This window comes from Scaptodrosophila lebanonensis, unplaced genomic scaffold (assembly GCF_003285725.1).
Source record: "Scaptodrosophila lebanonensis strain 11010-0011.00,11010-0021.00 unplaced genomic scaffold, SlebRS2 tig00000113-arrow-arrow-pilon, whole genome shotgun sequence".
Taxonomy (NCBI): domain Eukaryota; kingdom Metazoa; phylum Arthropoda; class Insecta; order Diptera; family Drosophilidae; genus Scaptodrosophila; species Scaptodrosophila lebanonensis.
Window position 1 is genome coordinate 2423933 of NW_022060575.1, and position 24753 is coordinate 2448685.

General features: G+C 39.8%; 3 protein-coding genes across 8 annotated transcripts; 2 read left to right on the plus strand and 1 right to left on the minus strand.

Annotated features, from left to right (window-relative positions):
- The first annotated feature begins 421 nt into the window (after positions 1-421).
- On the plus strand, positions 422-988 carry LOC115628235 (RING-box protein 1B). Its single transcript, XM_030524249.1, has one exon. The coding sequence runs from the start codon at positions 501-503 to the stop codon at positions 864-866; it is 366 nt and encodes a 121-aa protein (XP_030380109.1). The 5' UTR covers positions 422-500; the 3' UTR covers positions 867-988.
- On the minus strand, positions 919-3723 carry LOC115628234 (cell division cycle 5-like protein). The gene is made up of 4 exons (XM_030524248.1): positions 3593-3723; positions 3263-3528; positions 1232-3200; positions 919-1170 (listed from the first exon to the last, which is right to left on the minus strand). The coding sequence occupies exons 1-4, from the start codon at positions 3635-3637 to the stop codon at positions 994-996; spliced, it is 2457 nt and encodes an 818-aa protein (XP_030380108.1). The 5' UTR covers positions 3638-3723; the 3' UTR covers positions 919-993.
- Positions 3724-4319: 596 nt separating this feature from the next.
- On the plus strand, positions 4320-23242 carry LOC115628273 (G-protein coupled receptor Mth-like). 6 transcript variants are annotated; one of them, XM_030524300.1, is made up of 9 exons: positions 4320-4580; positions 4633-4854; positions 19116-19596; positions 19659-19812; positions 19902-20075; positions 20135-20386; positions 20450-20618; positions 20678-20872; positions 20965-21063. In XM_030524300.1, the coding sequence occupies exons 2-9, from the start codon at positions 4817-4819 to the stop codon at positions 21050-21052; spliced, it is 1551 nt and encodes a 516-aa protein (XP_030380160.1). In that variant the 5' UTR covers positions 4320-4580; positions 4633-4816; the 3' UTR covers positions 21053-21063. The 6 variants fall into 6 exon arrangements, with proteins under 6 accessions (XP_030380160.1, XP_030380162.1, XP_030380161.1 ...); XM_030524302.1 differs by having other exon boundaries at positions 4633-4702; XM_030524301.1 differs by having other exon boundaries at positions 4636-4854.
- Positions 23243-24753: the final 1511 nt, after the last annotated feature.

Consider the following 24753-nt stretch of genomic DNA (forward strand, 5'->3'; position numbering starts at 1 on the left):
TTATCACAAACTTACATATAAATATAATATAATACAAACCACACAAAGTGAACATTGAGAACAATACACAGAAAACAAGAGTACATAGAACGTAACAAAAAAAAAAAAAAAAAAAAAAACAATCGAGAAGAGAAATGAAAACTGTTAGTATTTTAGCACCAAATAAATTCATAAATGTATTTATGCTAAAAAAGCAATAATAAATAAATATGTATTACAAAATCAAAGGAGAGTTTCTAAATCTATCACATGATCTTAAACTCCTCTTTAAAAAATAAAAGCTGCAGTCATTTTTGGAAAAGTCAGCTTTATTTCGAGTGTGTGATTTATTTGACCGATGACCCTACATCTTTATATGACTTACTACATTAGTAGGCGTTGAAAGGAACATCGTTAGATATTTCCCTTTTCAGAAACATAAAAGACTTATCGTTGAAGTGGAAAACAGCTTTCGGAAAAAAATATTAAGTACAAATTGGAAGTGAAACAAAATTAAAGTAATGGCGGATGAAATGGAGGTAGAAGAAAGCGAAGATTTCCATGACATCGAGGAGTTCAATACAAACGACGAAGACGCATCTAGCAGCCAAGCCAAGGAGGAGCGATTTGTGGTGAAAAAGTGGGTTGCACATGCCCTGTGGTCATGGGATGTGGCTGTCGACAACTGCGCCATCTGTCGCAATCACATCATGAATCTGTGCATCGAGTGCCAGGCGGATCCTAACGCCAACAAGGACGAATGCACAGTGGCCTGGGGAGAGTGTAATCACGCCTTTCACTATCACTGCATTGCCCGTTGGCTGAAGACGCGTCTTGTGTGTCCACTGGATAACAAAGAGTGGGTCTACCAGAAATACGGTCACTAGAGCCCACCGATGTCGAAGAATTCATTCCCTCCTTGCAACAATTGTGACAATATTTGAACATACTAAAGTAAATTATATTTGCATTTGGGAGAAGATAACATTAAATGGTTTTAATATGGAGAGCTCTTTAGGCCTGCATCTCTGCGTCCGGTTTTACTCCCAGCAGCTGCTCTGCCGTGGGTCTGACCCCTGTTATCTGCTCGATTTGAGTGTAGAGCGAGTCGCGCTCTTCGACTAGGCTGGCATACTTCTGTTGTAATTCTTTTTCTCGATCCATTTGGCGGCGCACGTCTTCTTGAAGCGACTGCAAAAAAGAGTGAAACAAATTGTACGGATGAATGTATTTGGCCATTGAGGACACTTACCTCCAAGCGACGTGGTACTGCGATGGCTTCCTGTTCTCCCAGAAAGCGGAATGTGGAGAGAGACAGTGAATTCTGTTCGATTTGGGCATACGTATCCTGTAGCTGCTTGATCAGCGCCTGTGCTCGCGCTTGATAGCCGCCTGTGAGGATCTTCAGCTTCTTCTCAATTTTGCCACAGCGCTTGGCTTCCTTGGCCATGTGGCGACGATTCTGCTCCAAACGTTTCTCGGCCGACTCCAGTCGGTCCTTCTTGCTGGCCAAGTTGGCACGCGTGTACCGATGCTGTGAGGGTAAGTACAGAACTTGGCCAAGGCATTCTTGCCACACCTGGCCGTAAACATCGAGTGGCAGCTCACCATGCGACATACCCTCCTTTACCAGCTCCATTTCGGCGTTCAGCATTTCCTTGGCTTTGGCCAGCTCCTGTTTGGAAATTTCCTCGTACGGGTTCGCCTTGAAGTAGCTCTGTAGTTGATCCATTTTGTGCTGTGATTGGCCGGGAACCGGGTCCTTCACTGAATCGTACAGCAACATTGTGATCATTTCATGCTTGATCAACTCCTCTGCCTGCTGTTGCTCTGTGAGATTTTGCTTCTCCGACTGGGGCCGCAGTATCTTGGTGTTGACCTCGGTGGGTCGGGGCAGGCTGCGTTGAATGACCTGAGAGCGTTTCTCCAACTCACATTTTCGCTTTGCTTCCTGTTCAGCGAGCAGTCGTGCATCCACGTCCGCCTGATCCTCGACGACGGGCTCGGCATCAGTCTCCATAGCCTCGCTGTCCTCCTGATCGGGCACCACAATCTCGTAATCATTTCGCGGTGCCGGTAGTGTGGCCAAGCCTTCGCGCAGTGTTGACTTGACCTGCCTTTGAAAATTCTTGTAGAGTGCGGGCGTCTCTGTAACGCTCATGTTCTCCTCTGGATTAATGCTCAGCTTATCGCGAACTAGTGCTGGTGTTGGAGCTCCAGGGATTGACTTACCGCCTACAGGCACCAACGCGCCGGAGGAGGGGGTGAGAAAACTGCCAGGTGTGGACGATTCGGCACCACCTCTTTGAGTGCGAAACGGCGTCGCTATGACTGTGTTGGGTGTTGCAATGGCCGCCGCCTTGGGAAGCACACCCGAGAAGTCTGATTCATGCAGTGGCGTGTTCAGGCCGCCCTTCAGTGGTGTCTCTGTGTGCGTCAGCGCCATCATGTTCTGCGCCTCTTGCATTATGCGATCCGTGTATGGTGCTGGAGTGCGCGGTGTGGCTGCCACCTGCGGAGTTATAGTGTAGTCTGCAAGAAGGGCATCTGTCGTCTCAATACCGCTCTCGCCGGCAATCTCCTTTGCTGTTTCGCTAGCACGGCCCAATTTGACAACTTGCTGCAGCTCCATATCGGATATTTGGGGCGTGGGCAGGACGAGCTTGGAGCGCTTACGCTCCGGTTCCATATTTTGCAGCATGGCGGTGGGCACTTCATTTTCTTTGCGCTGCTTCAGCTTCTGCTTGTCCTTCTTACGTTCGCGCTCCTCCTTCTCGGAGCGCAATTCCCCATCCAGATCTTGCTGTCGCATTTTATTGAAATCAGGTTCGTTCTTTTGTATTACTTCCTCAGAAGTGTCGTAGAAGCCCGAAGCAGGTCGCTTTTCAAAGGGAATTTCGGCATTATAGTCGATGCCCTTAATGCGTTTCCGATTGCCGCTACCAATTCCGGCAGCGCGCAGTTCACGGCGCTTTTGCAATGTGGCAAGCCGGCGCGCCTCTTCAAGCTGCTTTTCGCGTGCTTTCCTCTTCGCCTTTTTGCCCTGCGTGTTGGCCAGACGCGCGCGTGCCTCCGAAAGCATCTCTAGTTCATCCTCGTCCATGTCTTTGGGATCCGGTCGTGCCGGTTTTGTTTCGGGATTGGGGTCAATTTCTCCCGGCTTCAATTTGCGTGGGTCGTCCATTGTGTCTTCGCCATCTTCTTTACGTTGCGCCTGGTCTCTGCAATGGCAAAAATATGCATTATTACATGTGGGCGATAATTTTAACATGGGCCCACTAACAGTAAATATTCGTAGCGCTCTAGGCACTGCGCAGCTGTACGTCCAATGATCGGAGCTATTGTACGCCATTGCGTAGGCATCAGTTTTGCCAAATGAAGCAGCTTCTCGTCTTCCTCGCGCGACCATTCCGTCTTTTTGATGCTGGGATCCAGCCACTCATACCAACGCGCCTTGCACTGCTTTGCCGACTTTCGATGTAGCAGCGAGGCAATACGACTCCATTGATTCTTGCCATATTTCATTACAGCCGCCTTGAGAATCTCATCCTGCCGGCAAGGGAAAGAGCATTAGTGTGGTCGAGAATTACTTTACTCCAAATGACAAACTCACCTCTGTGTTGCGCCAAACGCCGCCCTTTATCATAATTCGCGGCATCTTGCTGATAAGTTTTGTTTAAGCAATAAATAATTAGAAAAATGTGCAGTTTTACTTCGTTGTCGGCCGCGGCCCAGTGATGAACAACTCTTCGATAAAGTGCCGATGTAGCGAAAATCATCGATTACTTTTTACTGGTGTGATAGCAGCACTCTATTTAAATTTACACCTGACTATTTAACGAAGTTGGCAGCTCTGGTCAAAAAAGCGTTGATTTAAAATAGACAAGTTTTTTAATTTTCTCATTTTTATTGGGTTGTATGGTTGTATATCGCCAATGATACATCACTTTTTTGCACGAATTCAGTGACATCTGTGTATTTGTATATATGCAATTTTTTTTTGTTTTTTTTAATTTATTTTTCTTTGCACCGCGCAAATAAATTGTTGTCCGTTCACGTTAGTTACGAGGAAAACGCCATCGCCGATTGTGTGATATTACCATTGGATATTAGCCCTAATTCTGGTTAAAAATTGTGTGATAGATGAGATGTATGTATATGAGCTGGCATTTTCGTTTGCAAAAAAAGTTGTAAATACTGTACTTTAGCAGTGTTGGGAAGTGCAGTCTGGTAGTGGTATATTTTGCACAGTTGAAGATTATGTGCGACGCGTTTTGCACCACTTCACATGCGTCACAAGTGTTGCAGTTTATCACCTTCATTTTGGCTAAAGTGGCTTTATCAAAACAGTGGCCTGAAAAAAGCCTGTTTATTTGTTTACATTCTGCGCTTGAGAGCTCGCCTTTGCGGTGCGGTGTAACCTCTATTTCTGTTGGCTGCGAAGTTCCAGTATTCAGTTTCCCATTGGTTTTGGATTAGTTTGCGGATTGAGTTAATAGCGTTGTTGATTGACCATCTCATTATTATAAATGATCCATTAAAGGGGGCCCCTTTTGCGGCGGCATCTACCAAAGAGTTTTGGGGAATATCTTTATGACCAGGTATGTAGTGGATTTCAACGGAGCGGATTTGATTATTCTCTTTTATTTTCAGTAGGATGGTTTTGGCAATTTAGCTGAATTGAATGGATTTCTGGAGGGCCTGAATGCCGCTGCGGCTGTCTGTAAGGATAGCTATATTTGAATAATTGTGAGATATGGCATGATCTAAGGCTTTGTTTATTGCAATCAGTTCTGCAGTGAGCGATGATGTAATTTTGTTGGTATAGAAACTGTCGATGAATTTGGAGTTATTGTGGAGGAATGCAGCGCTGGAGTGAGTATTAGTTACTAAACCGTCTGTGAAGAAAATATCAAAATTCCGTTTTTGGAGGCCTTCTAGTTTTTCTATGAATAGCTGATGGATTATGTTCGGATTCGCTTGATGTTTGTTTATTGCCGATCCTTTAAAGAAGTTTGTGTCCGTGCAGAGCTTGAAGCAGTGGATATATGTGTTGTCGTGGAGTTGTATATGGTTTAAAATATGTGAAAATTCGTTGTATATTTTTGCATACAAGTAGTTTGTATTGCATGAGGAATTGTGACGTAAATTTTGCTAGCAGGTAAATTGTACGCGAAGACTTTGACCAGTTCGTTGGCTGTTAAGAACTTCATTCTGTATTTTGGAGGCAGTTCTGCTGCTAGATGATAAATGATATTGATTGGAGTTGATTTAATCAACCCCAGTGCTCTTCTTAAGTGGAAGTTCGTGTGTACGGCGATCTTGTCTATTGCTTTTTTCGAGAGGTTACTGAAGGATGAGCATGCGTATTCCAACTTGGATCTTATGTATGTTCTGTAAAAGAGCAGGCCGCGTTTTGGGTTCACCCATCCGTTCAGCAACCTTAGAAAGGCGCATGACTTGTTGGAGTTTGAGATGACTTGAGTTATGTGGGAAATTGGAGCATTGTTTGCTGTAACGAATCTTCCCAAGTATTTTATATGGTGAACTTCTTTCAAAAGTTCTCCTGCGTGTGAAATGTTTAAAAGATGTCTGCGAGAGCTGAAGTGTATAATGCTGGATTTATTTGGGTTGAATGAGAGGTTAATTTTTTTGCATTCCTGTACAAAGGTTGAAATTGAAGGAGAAAGAAGTCGTCAGCGAATTGGAACAAAATGCAGTTTGAATCTGTTATTTTGCGTAGAGGTTGAAAAAAGTTGGACTGAGACATCTGCCTTGACTGACTCCTCTGTTAATTATAGTGCTGCTGTCACCAAGAATTAAAATTCTTTTTTGAAGGAACCCTATGATAATGTGAGGGTTGAAGTTCATTATTTGTAATTTATTGGATAGAATGGAGATATCCACGCAGTCAAAAGCCTTCTGAAGATCGACGCATGCGGCCACCACTTGGTAGCCTTTTTGCTTGTTTATAAGGTCGTTAATGCACTGTGATGTTGAGTGGTTCTTTCGGAAGGCGTAGGATCTTTTAGGGAATAGGTTCAATGAGTGGATGTGATCGTCTATTTGGAACTTTATAAGCCCTTCCAGTGACTTTAGAAGAACGCTGAGTAGGCAAATGGGTCTATAGTTTTTGACTATTGATTGGTCCAGGTTTTTCTTAGGGATTGGTACTATTTTGATTTTTCTCCATTCCTCTGGAATATCACCTTTCAGCCATGTTTTGTTTATAATGTTGAATATATCTTTCTTTTTTCAGAGGGTAGAGATTGGAGAAGTTTGTAGGGCAACCCATCCAGGCGTTTTGCGGATTCTGGATTTTTATTGTTGAGGAAAAAAAGAAAGTCTTAAAAAAGCAGAGGAGTAGGAGGAGTCTCGTTCAGAAGGAGATTTGATGGATCAAACAGTGTAGTGTTGCTTGTGATAACTGGAATGTTTTTCAAAAGCTTAAGGAAGGACTCGTTTTCATCTTTGGAGCAGCTGTTACCAACTTTCTTGATTTGTTTGTAGTTTTTGAGGTTTTTTAGCTTATTCCACATGATCTGTGGAGAATCAGAGAGCTCTTGAAGGAAGTTGTTGAAGTTTTTCTTTTTAAAGATATTTATATGTTTCTCCAGGTTTTTTTCTGCTTCAATAAGTAGTCTGGCGTCGGTGAATTTTTTGGTTAAATACAATTTTTTCCTACAAGCATTTCTTATTTTGAAGAGCTTTTCGGCCTCTGGGTTCCACCATTTTTTTGGGATATATCTATTGTTAGTTGAATGTAGTTTGTTGAGATTGGAGAACTTAATATGTTCAAAGTCCTTTGATAATTTGTTGTATTAATTTCTATGAGTATTGGGAAGTGATTGCTATTTGTTAGTTTGTTATTGGAGGTTTGCCAGGATATGTGCAGATTTGTAGCGTTGGAAAAAGAAAGGTCAAGAAAGGAAAACTGTACTGGGCTATGTGAGTAGGTGGGTGATCCGTCATTTAAGCATTTGAATTTGTTGTCAATCATGGCTCTTTCTATTGTATGACCTTTGGCGTCTGTGGATGGGAACTTCATGGTAGATTTAGCATTAAAGTCTCCTCCTATTATTGATGGATGTGTAAGGGAGGCGCTTATGGCAAACAGTTCTTCTATACCAGTTTTGAAGGTGATGAGATTGGTGGAAGGTGGGGAATAAGCACTGAAAATATTGATATTGTTGGAAAGGTGTAATGTTTGAATTCCTATTGCTTCGATTGAACATTTGAGGCTTAGTAGTTTAAATTTGATATGTTTTTATACCCTGTACCCAAAGGGTACAAAAGGAATGTTTGCAATATTATATGTATTAGAACATTTTAAGACATTAATGATGTAATATTGATAACGTCTAACGATCCTGGAACGTTGAGTAAACAAATGGACCTACAGTCCTGGAAAATTTATTGGTCTATATTTTTCTCGGGGACTGGTACTACCTTGATTTTTATAGCCTGTACCCAAAGGGTGAAAGGCTATACTAGTTTTGTGCGCATGTATGTAACACACAGAAGGAGGCGTGGCAGACCCCACAAAGTATATATATTCTTGATCAGGATGAGAAGACGAGTCGATATAGCCATGTCCGTCTGACTGTATGAGCGCAAGGATCTCAGTAAGTACAAGAGCTAGGATAACCAAAATTGGTATCAAGGTTCCTATAAGCCCTAGGCAGAACGAGTTTGTTTATTTTTTCTGATACACCCCCCCACTCCCCCGCAATTCGTATTTTTTCTTATAACTTCCGTAATTCTCGGAATTTAAAAATCAATTTTGGTAGGTACATCCAGTTAGTACTATGATTCATCATGATAGGTCAATTCTGAAGAAAGTTATAGCCATAAGTAAAATCGCTGCTCATGCGCTGCCTGCAGCTCTGTCGGCAGCGCTGCCCGCAGCTGTTGTTGTTGTTGCTGCTTTGGTTCAACTTTGTGCTGCATACATACACGCATAGGTACGTGATGTAAATGTATGCTGTTTAAACTGAACATAAACATGTATTCTAATTTAATTTAATTAATTATTTTAATTAATTAATTCATTCATTTTTTTAATAATTTAATTTTTTTTTAAATTTTTTTTTTTTTTTAATTTTTCCTTTTTGTGGAAAGTACAGGCTATTTTACTGTCGGACTTGCTCGACTGTAGCGTTCTATCTTGTTTAACATAGATACTGGGTTTCTATTGAAATTGGATAAATAGTAAGTCTTCAAAAAGCAAGGGAGTGGGTGGAGCCTCTCTCAGTCGGGGTTTAGTTGGATTAAACTGTAGAGTGTTGCTTGTGATGTTTTGAATGTTATTTATAAGCTTAAGGACTAGTTATCGTCTTTGTCCAGCTGTTACCCACTTTCTTAGTTTGTCATTTTTGTATGTTTTTTAGTTTGTTCCACAAAATCTGCGGCACAGTTGTTTATGTGCTGTTCCGATTCATTTCCCTACATGCATTTCGTAGTTTAAAAAGTTTTTCCGCCTCTGTATATATATTTTTGATCAGGATGACAAGACGAGTCGATCCGGTCCATCTGTCTGTATTAACACAAGGATCTCAGAAAGTATAAAGCATAGAATAATCAAACTTGGTATCCAGATTCTCCTAATTCCGAGAAAATAGTGATTATCCATAACTCCCGTAGCTCTTAGAATGTCAAACTCTAATTTGGTATTCACAGTAAGTGATAATGTGTCCGTATGCCAAGTTTAATCATGATAAGTCAAATATAAAGAAACTTATACGCATATAAACACGCATACAAACGATTCTGTAATGTAATGTAAATGTATGTTGTAGAAATTGTTACGGGCAGCGCTTGAGCAGCAAATATATTTATGGCTATAACTTCTTGTTAAATCGGTCTATCCTAGGGAAACTTGGCATACAGACACATAATCACTAACAGAGTCACATAATCACCAAGAATTACGAGAAGTACGATTTGATGGGGAGAGGGGGAGGGAGGGAAATTCTAAAATACACATTTTCTGCGTATTCACATATGGCATCTGGGACTAAAATTTGGTGTCCCTAGGTCTTATAGTCTCCGAGATATAGGCGATTATACGAATGGAATATCGGGAAAACCTCCATAGGGGGGAAATTCAAAAAATAAAACAAACTTGCACAGTGTACACATATAACGCATCTTTGTGCAAAATTTGGTGTCTCTAGCTCTTATAGTCTCGGAGATCCAGGTGTTCATACGGACAGACAGACAGGGCTGGATCGAATCGTCTCGTCATGCTGATCAAGAATATATATACTTTGTGGGGTCTGCCACGCCTTCTTCTGCCTGTTACATTTTCAGCTCCCGCAAACCTAATATACTTTTGTACATTTTATGTACAGAGTATAATAAAAATATCTCATACTTGGAAATCGGTTGTTTATTTTCAAGGATATTCAATGTTTGCATACCGACGTAAAAGATGGCGCACCCTGTACACATGTATTTTGTGCGTGAAATTTGTCTGCGCTGCTCTACGCACTTCTCATATTTCATAAACTGATAAAAAAAATGATTTCAATAGTGTGTTTTAGTTGATTTAAAGGCTGCAGACTTCAATTTCAAGTTGAATATTAAAATATTACATTAAAAGTGTGACAATATTAAATGATAAATGATGATGTTTTGGATGTGGGTTTGACTCTCGCCAAAGATTTATTTTTTATAATTATAAAAATTTCTCCCACTTTTTTTCTACTCTATTGTATTTAATTCATTTCAATAATTGATATACATATGTATATTTTGTATAGAACCATTTTTAGCGGAAAGTAATTTTCAAATTCTTTTGATTATTAATTCTTATCAATTATTATTAATTATCTTGAAATTTCTATATTAAAATTAAATATGGTTCAACATTAAATTTAGCATGTCACACTTTAATGACAAGGAATTACACTTTGTTTTGAAAATTATTCATATTTAAATCAGTAATTGAATATTTTTTATTTTAGTTTACGTTGTTTCTATTTGATAGTAGTTGAAATAGTAGAACACAACATTTAATATGAAAATATTCATCTCTACTATGCAACTTTTTTACCAGTGTTCTCAAAAATCAAGGTGTGCTTCGAATATTCATCTCTACTATGCAAATTTTTTACCAGTGTACATGAGACATTGAGTAAAGCAACTCTTCGAAGATTGCAACGCAAGAAAAAACTTTTTGTTTGATAAGTTTATTGTTGTTTACCAGATGTAAATATATATATGTACATAAATGCTTATCCGCGGAATATGAATAATGTAGAATAAATTTCTTTTCCAACCGCCCCGCCAACTGCCCACCAGTTAGCCTTAACGATGTATCGCGTCAAAAAATTCATGGGAAAAAATCAAGTACTTATTATCAAACAAGTAAAAAAGCTAAGGTCGGGTGTCCCGACTTTGAAATACTATGTAAATATGTTTACATAAATATAAAAAAAAAAAAAAAATTTTAAAAATTAAAAAAATTTTTTTTTGATTGATTTTACCTTTTTCGATATTCGAACTCACGTAAAGGGTGTATAATTGCACATTTACATAGCAATTGCGTCTCCCCCGATTTGCGGGGGAGAGAGGGGAGGGAGGAAAATTCCAAAATATACATTTTCTGCGTATTTACATAAGGCATATTGGACTAAAATTTGGTGTTACTAGGTCTTATAGTCTCTGAGATCTAGGTGATCATACGGACGGACAGACAGGGCTAAATCGATTCGTCTTGTCATGCTGATCAAGAATATATATACTTTGTGGGGTCTACCACGCCTCCACGTCTCTGAGATCCAGATGTAGGTTGTAGGTTGTATTTCTTATGCTCTGTTGTTGTTGCTGTTTCTTACTTGTACAAACGAATACGAGGTCACGTCAGACCCGAGGAGCGAAAATATTACCAGTTCTGTACAGATCGCGCTGGTCGCATGTCGTCGGCAAGGCAACTGCAGCGAAAAATAAAACGGAAAGTGAGACCGAGTGGAATATTAATGTCGCGCGAACCCATCTACATCTTCACCGCCGTCTGCAATAAAATAAAGTGGTACAAATGTAAAACAAAGAGAGAAGCTAATCTTGCTCCAAGTAAATTAGGCACTCTCCTTATTATTATTTATAAGAATTACTTATTCATGACATTTCTGTGAAGATTTGACTTTCTGTTTATTAGCCAGTAATATTCTGAGTAGCCCTCGCTTAACGCGGGGGTTACGTTCCTTGAAAACGTCGTGTTAAGCGAAATCGCGTTAAACGACTGTTTATTTTGTATTTTCGACTGTTTAGTGGCTCTTAAAACTCATTCTAACTCTGATAGTGTAGAAAGTGGGAATCCACTTTTTCTACACACACGTCATGTAGCAAATATTTACGTTCGGCTGACGGACATGAACATATGGATATAATTAAACTGTCTGTTATTTCAATGTCTTTCATTAAATACTATACATATGCATGTACCCTGTACGCTGCACACTTTACCCCTAGCACACAAAAAGAAGGGCAGCATATATGTATGTATATGTCGGAGTTAGGTCTTGGGCCTTTGGGTCTTTTCCAGAATCACTCATTTTAGGGAGCGTAGCGAGTCTCCGCATGCAGCCGTATTGATCAGTCGACAACGCTACACTACTTTGCCAGCCGCATACTTTCGCTGCCATTGTATTTAGCAAATGACGTCCCGCTCTTGTTGAATTCGCCGCTTCAATTAAAAGGAAACGGGATAACGCCGTAATTGCCAGAATACCGAGAACAACGAATATAACAAAGCAGCTGTTAAACATTGTGAAACAACTGATACTCTACGTAATCGCCGACATATATTTACATATGTACATATCTATATATGTATGTGCTTCTTATCAGTAGGACATGACGAATCGATATGTCCATCTGGCCGGCTTGGAATTTTGTTGACGTTTAGCAATAACATCCCATTATCGGTTTTGAAATATGTGGAATATGTTTTGTTTAATTTATTTTTAATAATATTATAAAATTTTGTTTTTCTATTTTGTAGTAAGGGGTATTTAAGAATTTGGTCTGCTGGAATCTAGCTGTCAAGTCTTATCAGGCTGCACAAACATACACTTGCCCGCATAACTCTGCGTACACACAAAAAAATAGACAAATTTTAGCTTTAAATGTGAATATCTTTTAATATATGCAACTTATTGATGTAAATGTTTTAGATTTGGTTAGATTCGACATTTTTCTTAATAACTACATTTTTTTTTTAAATTAATATAACTATGAATATATTTTATTTCTATTTTTTAACAAAACCTTTTTGAAAAATGGACCAGCAAAAGTCTGCGTACAAATTGTTTTTCAAACAAATTATGTCGCTAAATTCGTTTTTAATAACTTGTTGGGTATCCTTTTCTTTGAAGGACCTCTGCCAGACGTCGAGGCATCGATTCCACCAGCTTTTTTGTGCCCGCCGGTGTTATTTTCTCCCATTCCTGCAAAATTACCTCCTTGAGCATACTTTTGGCGGTAATGTTGTTGAAAAATCGCTAGCTTTTTAGCGATTGCAACAAACAATATCTGTAATTTGTAACGGGCGGTCTTCCGCGTATGCGATAGCTACCATGGAATGGGCCGCAAAGTTCGAGTCCACAAACCCTGAAAGGTCGACCTTCTCGAAGGCGATCACCTGGCAAATTTCTCATTATTTGCTCAACTAACTTGGGCTTGCATCGAAGGCAGTTATGTAAAACTGCTGAGCAAAACCTACGAGTATTTATCACCCACATCTGTTGCTTTAGCAGCCCAACTAACATCTTAAATCGCCACAGCTCTTGCCACAGAGTTTTGGCCGCTGTGACGATGGGGCACAAAGGTCCAAGTTGCTCAGACAAACGAGATAATACATTCCGCTTTGTCGGCTTCAACGAAGTAAAGCTATCCTCATGCAGATGATAACGAAATACATCATTATGAGGAGCCAGCATGTCGTCAACATAAAAACAATTTTTAATGACATTTAACGCGACATGGTGACATCGAGCATAAATATTTGTCAATTCAAACAACGAGCGCACAGCTAAAAATGGCGCTGATGCAGTCCCGTATGTTACAGTGTTCAACTTAAAGGACTGCAGCTCATGAGAGGCGCTTTCTCGCCAGAGAATGAGCTGGTAATTTCTGTCTTTTTCAGACACGTTTATTTGCCTGTACATCTTGGAGATGTCGGCAGTAATTGCGTATTTATTCAACCGAAAATTTACAAATGTTGAATAACGCTCCCTCTGAATAGTCAGCCCAGCCATTAACGTATCGTTTAATGATAGAGCCGTTGACGTCTCACTAAAAGCGTCAAACACCACACCCAATTTGGTTGTGGGACTTTCAGGCCTCAGGACACATTGATTAGGAATATAATAGTGCTGCCCTGGAGGAGGAGATTCAAGGGCTGACATATGCCCAAGATCACTATACTCTCTCATGAAATCGTGGTACATATCATGGAGAGTTTTCGCTCAAGTTGTAGGAACCGCCTTTCAGCAGTTCGAAAGGGAAGGCCTAGTACAGTGGGATCGGATTTGAACGGAAGTTCGACTTGAAAACGTCCTGTAGACAGGCGCTGTACTGATTTGGTGAAGTGAGCTTCACAGGCCTTTTGTTCAGCTGTCTGGCGCACAGCCTTCGACTCATTTGGGCTCCGATCGAGTTCCCAAAAGCGTTGAACTAAGGTGTCGAGAGAACAATCATTAACTTGAGCGACAACGTTAACGCTGAATTGTTGAGGAGGTATTTGCCCTGTATATCTTCCAGCAACAACCCATCCCAGCAATGTCTTCTGCAACAATGGAAGACAGGAATTGAGCTCGATTTGCCCAACACATAATAACTTGTAAAAAAAGTTCAGCGCCTAGGAGAATATCAACCTTGGCTGGCTTATAGAATTCTGGGTCAGCCAACTCAAGGTTTGCGGGTATTTTCCAATTCGATGTGGGTACAAAGTTACCAGGCTGACAAGTAGATATGGATTTAAGAACCCAAAAATCAGCGCCAAAGCTGTGAGAATTCAAACGAGATTGAATATCAGCGCACACATTGTGCCTACTACCAGTAGTGGTTCCACCTGCCATTGCAATACTCACAGCTGTGTCTTTACGCTTTAATCGAAGGCGCTGCGCAAGGTTCTCAGTCATGAGGTTCAACTGTGAGCCGCCATCAAGTAACACACGAGCAGGATGGTAATGGCCGAATCTATCTTTAATTTTTACGACTGCTGTGGCAAGAATTACTTGATCGGCACTTAAAACGTGACCTAAGTACGCTTCTGGAGGTGCGACTGCGTGTGGAGCGAGTGAATTTGGCACAGCTACAGGATATCTGTGCAACAACGAATGGTGTGGTTTTGAACACACCCGACACTTGGAAGCCTTGCAACTGGAAACTACATGACCCACATTCAAGCAATTGAGGCACATTTTTTGAGTTTTGGCGAACTCAAATCGCTGCATAACGGGAATAGATCCGAAAGAAGGGCAAGTATAAATATTGTGTTCCGCAGAACTACAGTATGTGCACTTCGAGATCGGTTTTGAAGGCTTTGAAGGACCCTTTGTGCAAGAAAACGAAGCTTTACTGTTTCTTGCAGGTTCGGCTCGCGGTTTATTTTTAACCCGAGTTGTCTCTTCAGCCGCTAAATATTGGTAACGTCTATTTAACTGCTTAGCGCAGTCATCCCAAGAAGGCAACTTGTCATAGTCGAGCTGTTCCTCAAAACGAGATTTGGTTACATGATCAACTTTGGCCATAACCATATGTATGATCATTGCGTTTGAGATGTCCTTTTCACTTCCCAACGAAGTTAAAGACGCATAAATGGCAGAAACAGTGTCAATGATGGACCGCAAAGTAGACGCATTAGGTTTGGTCATACTTGGGATGCCAAACAATTGCGAGATAGTGTCGAAAAATATCAAACATTTGTTGTCGTACACAGACTTGAGGCTAGCAATGGCTTTCGAGTAATTGCAGTCCGTTAACTGAAACGGTTTCACAACTCCTAGAGCCTCACCTGACAAGCACGACACCAAATGATTAAACTTCTCGACGTTGGTCAACGAAGGATCGTCATGAACTAGGCTTTCAAATAAGCACATAAAATTCTTAAATTCGGCATGCTTTCCACTGAATGTAGGCAGCCGCATTTTGGGCAATTGGGACGGTCCCAGTCCCAGTCAACGGTGACTGGCCATCATAGAACAGTCATGAGAAGTCTGACTTTCAACCTTTTGTTTCGTTGCCTTCACATACAACGCCTTAGTTGAAATGCACAAATCCTCAAGTGGCCCTCTACTATCGTTACTTGGATTGAGACTATCCAAATCTGCTTGAAGCGCCATAGCTTTCTTTATGTAATCTTCTAACAGCTCGAGACGACACTCGAGTTCTGTTTGTTCAAACGAAATTGTCTTTAACTGAAATGCTGTTCTCATACGAGCAATATCAGCGCTAACCTTATCAAATTTCTGCAAGCATTGTACTAGTTAGAACTAGATTTAGCTACTACTTGTTGCTTTTCAGATTCCGACATGGTAGAGTATAACCAAAATAAACTCTAAACAAGTTGCAAATCAAAGAAAATGAAAGCCGAACTTTCCTAACAGCCCTCGCAAATAGCAACGCGCTAAAACAGCAAGAGACCAACTGAAATGCACACAGATTACGTACACACGCACTCAATACAGTATGCACGCAAGCAAAGTAGCAGTCCAAGCGACCGCACAAACAACAACGAAATCTGCAAGCAGTCTCAGCTGTACTCAGAAAATAGGCGTCGATTACCGCAAGCACGCTTGTTGGCAACGCTAATCCGAACGGGTAGCGGGGGAAGTTCGTTGGCCCAGCGACAAGTGTAGCCGAAAAAGGGCGCGCACAAAGGAGAGAGCGACAAAATTCTTTTGCTACGCTAGCGGCGCAAGCAACAACAAAAGCTATGTTTCTATGTATGCAGCTGATGCAACAAATCTTTACCAAAAAAACCAACAAAATAGAACCAAAATAACTTCAAAATATTTGTTTTTTATGTTAAAAATCAGCTTAACAGCCCTTTTTTAATTATTGTTGTTTGTTTTGCCTCGAGGTTTTGTTAATAATTATGTTTATGAGGGTGTATAATGTGTTAAATTGTGCAAGGTATGACGTATGTATGTATATAATATGTGGTTATCGGCGAGTATGTATGTACATATGCATGTACATATGTATGATTATGTATTTGTGCATGTAAAGTGGTTGCACAAAATAATTTATGTGCCAAAAATTTTAAACACCTTTCGCTTGCACAAATTTGCAGCAATTAAACTTCTTAGAGCTTTATGCTCAATTGTTGGCCCAGAATACCTGTAAGCTCTCAAAAGAGTCCACCGAAACTTCCCTGGATTCCGAGCGACGATCACCCATTAGCCAAGCCAAATGATAGTACCACAAGTAGGGCAGACAGCAGCTCCACAATCCAAATGAGCAGTTGTAGTTGCTGATCCAGAAAGGCACCAAGCTCCAAATCCAAATCAATGTATGTACATATATGGTATCCAAACGACACCAGATCCAAATCAAACGAGGTACTAATCACACGACCGCGCACAAAAACCAAGCCACAAAGACCGCAAACAATCGAGAAAATAATCTTGAGAAAACCGAAGTCCCTGCTCGGGCGCCAATGAAAAATCGCTAGCTTTTTAGCGATTGCAACAAACAATATTTAACTAGCATTAATGAGACGCGGTATTCTTTCGATTATTAATATGGCTTTTAATGGCTTGGTAATTGTGCAAAACGATGTTGAATGTGCGAGAATTATTTAGCCAGTGATTTGCCTGCTGCCGCTACAAGGCAGCGGGCCGGCATAAGCAAAGGAATGCCCAAAGAGAGCGCCACAGAGAGCGCAGTAAAGGGCGCGATAGAGAGCGCAAAGAAAAGGCTTAGAGCTAAGTAGGGTGCTCCAACAGTTGTGCTGCCGGATTTTGCGCTCGAGCAAGTCCCACAAATGCTCTATAGGATTGAGGTCTGGAGATTGGGGAGGTTGCAAACGTTTTTTTACGTTATACAGCAACCACAGCCTTACGCTGTGAGCTGTATGTTTGGGATCATTATCTTGTTGGAAATAAAAATCATTTTCCAGCCCCAACTTCTGGGCACTTGGGAGCAAATTGTCCTTCAAAACTTGGATATAGCCTTTTTGGTCCATTATCGACTCTATGAATTCCAGCTTCCCAACGCTATTAGCTGCCATGGACCCCCAAATCATTATTCCTCCTCCGCCGTGTTTGACAGTTGGCACTAAATTTTCTTTATTTAAGGCTGTACCAGTTTTTCTCCACACCAATTTCTTGCCTTTTATGCCAAAAATGCAGAACTTGCTCTCATCCGAGAAAATGACCTTGTCCCAAAATTCAGCAGGCTTCGACACGTGCTCATTTGCGAACTCCATGCGCTTTTCAAAAACAACTTCAATGCATAGCAAAAGTCTTTTGCAAACTTCAAACAAAAGAAAAAGTGCAACTAAGATAACTGTAATTGCATATTCTCTTATTCTACACAGTTTAGTCTGCTTGTACGCAGACTTTTGCGGGTCCATTTTTATACCCTGTGTAAAATATATATATTAGGTTTGTGCAAAGTATGTAACATGCATAAGGAAGCATCTCCGACCCCATAAAGTATATATATTCTGAATCAGCATGACGAGATAAATCGATCTAGACATGTTGGTTTCTTTGCTCTATCCCTCGTCGTAGTTCCTGGTGGGTAGAAGTATGAGGGTGTACACCCCCCCCCCCCCCCCCCAGGACGATTATTCAATTCGGTCAATTCTAAGAAAAGTTATTAGCGAAACAAATTCTCTACAGTACAACCCTCCCAAACTGCAGCAACAAGTTCGCTCTTCTTCTTCATCTTTTTGTTGCTGCTTTGGGCGCATATAACTCAGTGACGGAAGTTTACTTGGGTACAGGGTATTACACTGTCGGGCTTGCTCGACTGTAGCGTTCTCTCTTGTTTTATTTTGATACAACCCCCCCCCCCCCCCACTCCACCGCAATTCGTGCTTTTATACATCTCCGACCCCATAAAGTATATATATTCTGAATCAGCATGACGAGAGAAATCGATCTAGACATGTCCGTCCGGCCGTCTGCCCGTCCGTCTGGATGAACGCTAAGATCTCAGAAGCTAGAAATACCAAAGTTGGCATCTAGATTCTCCTAGGTCCGAGAAAGGACGAGTTTATTTTATTTTTTTTAATTTTCCCCCCCTTCCCTCGCTACAGAATTCCGTCAATAGCGCCAACATTTCAAATCCTACCTAAACCAAACACATATATATATATATATGCCATATATATATATAATATATATATATATATATAGATATATAGATATATATATATATATATAGATATATATATATATATATATATATATATATATATATATATATATATATATATATATATATATATATATATATATATATATATATATATATATATATATATAATTTTCTACTGTTGTTTAAAATTTGATTCAATTCTGTCAATGTGCCAACCCCCACAAACTGCAGCAACAAGTTCGCTCTTCTTCTTCCTCTTTTTGCTGCTGCTTTGGGCGCATATAACTCAGTGACGGAAGTTTACTTGGGTACAGGGTATTACACTGTCGGGCTTGCTCGACTGTAGCGTTCTCTCTTGTTGTTTATAAAAGTTGCCAAGTTTCATCATGATAGGTCAATTGTGAAGAAAGTTATAGCCATAAACCAAATTGGAGGTCAAAATTCCAAAAATTACGGGAGTTATGGAAAAAACACACATTGCTCGGGAGTGGGGGGTGCATCGAAAAAAAAAAACTCAAACACGTACTTTCTAGGACTTTGGAGAATCTGGATATCAAGTTCGGTTTTTCTAGTTCTTATACCTTCTAAGATCCTTGCGTTCATAAGGAAGGACAGACGTACACGGCTAAATCGACTCGTATTGTCATCCTGATCGATAATATATATACTTTGGGGGCCTCCACGCCTCCTTCTGTATGTTACATACATTCGCACAAAACCCTTTCCCCCTTTGGGTACAGGGTATTCAAATTCGCATGGAAAAAAATTTAAATTTTCAAATTAATTTAAAATTTCAGGTTGTATGCCATTATGATTTGGATTCCTATAGCAGATTTGATTGAAATACATGGTTGTGACTATTTTGACACTGTTGATCTAACAGGCAGCAAGAGATTTTCCAACGGCTCATATCTATATGAGAGGGTGCTCATTCCTCCATACCTAACCGGCGAATATGACTATGAAATAATATTTGATGGCCACCGCATTAATGTTCCGCAACACGTCCGAGGATGTGTGTGTCAGATGAAAGCCTGCATCCGATTTTGCTGCCATCCTCAGCATCTGCTTGTTTTCAATAAGCGGGAATGTACAAGCGTGCAGCCAGAGACAATTTCATATAGTCCGTATGTAAATATTACTTTAGACCATCATAAAGTGGTCCAAAAAAATATAACTGCAGAGTTTGTAGCGCAGCATGGGCTCCCAATACCTTGTGCCATCCATTATGCACTCCACCCGGAACAGGATGTCGCAGATAATTGGAGCTTGTTCGAGGTTCGGGTTTAATGGTTGTCATTTTTTGTTGTTAAGACGGGAATGAAACTTTGTATTTACAGAATGGAACACTACTACGCCACTATGATAGAAATTATATGTCCAAGATGGACTATTGCTTGCAGCCGGAAAAATTCGATGGCCATTATAAGCTTACCGTTCACAATTGCGGTATAGCTGTGGCCGAGAAATGGGACAAAATTATGTGCAGATATGGTAATCAAAACGAAGCTTGAGCTTGGAATAAAGGGCGATCCCAGTCGGGCGCTGATTAAACAATATATTTATATGCATTTCAATTTCAGTTATGATATGCTCCATAATATGCATTATTTTAACAATTTTTGTATACGTGCTCCTACCCAAGCTTCAAAAACTTCATGGTAAGTGTTTTATCTGCTATCTGTTAAGCCTAGGAGTCGGATGTACTGCGCTAATAATCGACCAGGTCGGAGATTGGGAATATTGTCTTACAACTGGTGAGATTCCGAAACTTTCAAAAATGGTTCAGCTGCCTGAACTTATTTTAATTTTTTAGGTTATGTTGGCTATTTTGCAATTATGGCTGCTTTCCTCTGGTTAGCTATAATGAGCTTTGATCTGTGGAACACATTTCGGGGAACAATACGACATATGACAAAAGCACCTTTCTTCCTTTCCTACAATATCATCGCCTGGAGTACTGCATTAGTACTGTTGGCAATTGTGTATGCAATGGACTTTATAGCTACTGAGGACACGCCTCTTCTCTGGATACCAGGAGTTGGATATTATTCGTGCTGGATTAAAAGTATACTTGTAATGTCTTCTGGATTATATGCTCTAATATAACCTTGAGCGTCTTTTTCTGCAGCTGAAGATTGGCCGGCGATGATATATTTCTATGGTCCCATGATGCTGCTCATAATTTTCAACGTGTCCATGTTTATACCGACAGCGGTACGCATATATAAAACCCAGAAGGAATTTCAAAATATAGTCGGCCAAGCGCGACATCGAAAAATGGTGAATGAGTGGCAAACGTAAGGAAATACATAAAGTTGATGGTGTTGTCCAAAATGTCTTCCATATTTACCTACAGGTTCAGTCTTTTTCTGCGATTGTTCGTAATCATGGGCGTGACCTGGATTTTTGAAATATGTTCATATCTATCGAGTAACCACAGCACACTCCGGAAATTTTTCATTGTTGCAGATCTGCTAAATTCAGCACAGGGCATTCTAATATTCGGCTTATTCGTCTTAAAGCCTAGTGTTTGGAAACTTTTATTGAATCGGTAAGTAAATCGATCGAGGGATTTAGCCTTACAGTCGCTTTGAAGCGCGCAAATGAGATTTTTGTAACTCCGATTTTTGTTTTATGCTAAAGCATACAAGGTAAGCAAACCCCCGAGGAAGCCGATGGGTCGGAGGAAGACATCTCTCTGTATGCACTCGAAATAAACAAACACTACTAACTAGGCCCGCATGTTCATGAGTGGTTTTGAGTTTTGTGTTGGGGGCGAGGACCGTAAAAATTTAAACAGTCGTTGCAGGAATTTCTCTCCGTTCGGCAGAGTAAATAAATGAAAAGCATTCTGTAAGTTGTTCTCCGAGGTAAAATCAACGCATATTAATGTAACTAATTCTCTTACATGTTTGCATTTATTTGCGATCTTACATTTCTGTGTTCAATCTCAATGTTTTTTCGTGCCTTCTGCATAGACGAGATCGGCTGTTGCGGCTTGTACCTATCCGACCTTGCCCTTAATTGTTATGCTCTCACATTTCTATCTTTCTTTCAAACCTATGTTTTTTAATAAAATACTTCGCACTCACATGGAGGGTTTGCCTCATTTGATGGAATATTTATAGGGACACATATTTGGATGCGGACCTATTGATGTATTTCATCCATCATTTTAAAATTATAAACTTCTACATTGAAGCGAAGGTTGTTTCCGCTGGTATTTTTGTTAATTTATTACATTTTAAATATGATTGAAATTCATTCTTCTATGTCTCCTGTTTGATACTCGTATCTTACCTCATAACAACCATTTTTATTGTTATACCCTGTACTATATATTATTGATCAGGATGACAAGCCGGGTCGATATAGCCATGTCCGTTTGTCTGTCCGTCTGTCCGTTTGTCTGTATGAACGCAAGGGGAATCCAGATTCTCCTGAGCCCGAGAACGAACGAGTTTGTTAATTTTTATACCCTGTACCCGTAGGGTAAAAAGGGTATATTAGGTTTGTGCAAAGTATGTAACATACAGAAGGAAGCATCTCCGACCCCATAAAGTATATATATTCTTGATCAGCATGACGAGAGAAATCGATCTAGACATGTCCGTCCGTCTGTCCGTCCGTCTGGATGAACGCGAGGATCTCAGAAACTATAAAAGCTAGAATAACTAAAGTTGGCATCCAGATTCCCCTAGGTCCGAGTAAGGACGAGTTTATGTTTTTTTTTTTAATTTTCCCCCCCTTCCCCCGCTACAGAATTTCGTCAATAGCGTCCACATTTCAAATGCTACCTAAACCAAACTTTGCACACAAAATTTCTATATAATTATCTACTGTTGTATAAAATTTTATTCAATTCGGTCAATTCTAAGAAAAGTTATTAGCGAAACAAATTCTCGCCAGTACAACCCCCACAAACTGCAGCAACAAGTTCGCTCTTCTTCTTCCTCTTTTTGCTGCTGCTATGGGGGCATATAACTCAGTGACGGAAGTTTACCTGGGTACAGGGTATTACACTGTCGGGCTTGCTCGACTGTAGCGTTCTCTCTTGTTTCTAATGTAATGTTGAGTTTGTGCATATATGTATGTATGTACATATGTGTGTGGTTGCAATGGAATTTGCCGCTTAGTACAAATTCCTTGCATTCCATTGCATACTATGAAAGTAAGAACTAGTCGCAACTATTGTCAAGAGTTTTTATGTGCTCGCACATACCTACAAGTAGAAATGCATTCGCACACATTCACATACATATGGACATTTCAACACCCACATTGTTGGTGGCAGTACAGGATCCAAAGATGGTATTTTCAACAAGATTGGTTGTTCGTAGGGTGTACGTATTTTAACCGAAAATTGGATTGATGAGAATTCAAATTCATGGCAATATGTATATGTTTTAACTTGTTTGTACCGTTCAATAACTGAACAATGTAGTTTGTAAAAGTAAATTGGCATCCCTCTTTGCAAAATACTTACTAATTTATTCCTGTGGCGTAGTTGTTTACATACACGTATACTTAGAAAGAACATACACTGTTTTCGTTTGGTTTTACAAGTTATTTGTTTGTATTATTCGTTTAAGCTCTAAAGTCCTAACGTTTTCACTTCCTTTGTTGTTTTACTAGGACATAAGTCCTTGACCTTTTTGCAATAACTTTTAGTTTTGTCTTGCACTTTCTTGCACAGCATGAATTAATTTAAGTAACTTTAAATGAATTTTAAAACTATTATTATTATTTTCTAGATGCTCGCGACCCTCGTTGCCATACTATTGGGAGCTTCGTAAATTACAATCGGACACGTCTTAAGATGATCAATGAACTCCATAATACCGCCCGCCAAAATATACATATATTACTCGCACAAGCAAACTAAATAAATGTAAAACTTAGTCGAGAACGGCTGCACAGATTTTTATAGTTTTTGATTTGTTGTATTTGTATTCGTCCAAAATAACTATTAAAACCATTGGAATTCTAATTTCAAAGTCAAAAGCTTGTATGAAAACTCGGAATTGTAAACCGATGACAAATGAACAAATAAACCGAACCAGATTTTTCTGTCAATCCATTCAGTCACTCACGTCGTCCAATTTTTGTCCGCCCAAGGGGAGTTTCCGCTTAAATACGCTTAAATCCGTACGGCTCATTCAGCGTTAAAATTGCCTTTAAATCTTCAAGGTACTGAACAACCGACATGTAACATTGAAAAACACTCTGCAATGGGAAAAGTTTTGATAGCCTCAAAATCATCATCTGGGACGAATGCAGAATGGCACACAATCGCGCATTGGAAGATCTTGATCGAACCTTAAAAGATCTGCGCAATGACTCGAGAATTTTTGGTGACTCAATGATTTTACTATCTCGCGATTTCCGCCAAGCTCTGCCAGTCATTCCAAGATCGACTGCTGCTGATTAATTAAATGCTTGTATCAAATCCTCAAATCTGTGGTGCTATGAATGTGAAGAAACTTCAATTGACAGAACATATGAGACTTGTATTGTTGAACGAATCATTCGGATTGATTTCCAACGAATTTGTGCAATTTCGTATCATCGAAAGACGAGCTCATCAGCAAAGTGTTCCCGGACATTATTGCTAACCACAAAAAAAACCAAATGGTTAAGCGAGCGAGCAATTTTGGCAACAAAGAATAAAGATGTGAATGACTTTGTTGTAATTTATACTTCAATTATACACCCAAATAATAACACACAAGATATATGTTTTATGTTTTATATTCAACTTTATATTTAATTCCGCAACACCAGCAACACAACCTCACTCGAACAGAGTGAACAAGAGAAGGGGAAGATGCCAACCGCAGTGTGGCCATAAAATATGTTTTCATTAATACTAAAGGAATCAAACAAACCGATATATATACTACAATGGTATTTTTGTATAAGGAATAGGGGTATTCCAACACGCCCCCTCAAAAATAACATTAGTAAATCATAAATTTAACATATAGCAATCTTTTGTAATTCTCATATACTTATTCTAGTGTGTGCGGTGTGCATTCTGGGAATAATTATGTGATCCATTCGCTGCAAGGATACGGGGAAAACCCAGAAAAACCCGATCAGATCACTCTTACATATATGTTAACACACAATTAAATTTTTGTAACTTCATGTTTTTAAGAACTAATAAAAAAACATTTCAATTCAAATGTGACAACAAAAAAAAGCTTCAGCATCAGCAATCAACAGATCCGTCATCTTGCAGTAATCCCAATTCATTACGTAATTCCAAAAATTTTGCAGTAGGTAGTGGCTTTGTAAAGATGTCAGCAAGTTGTTTCTCTGTGCGAATATACTCAAGATAAATTGTATTACTTTCAACTTGCTCTCTGACAAAATGATATTTTATATCAATATGTTTAGCTCGTTTATGACATGAGGGGTTATTTGCTA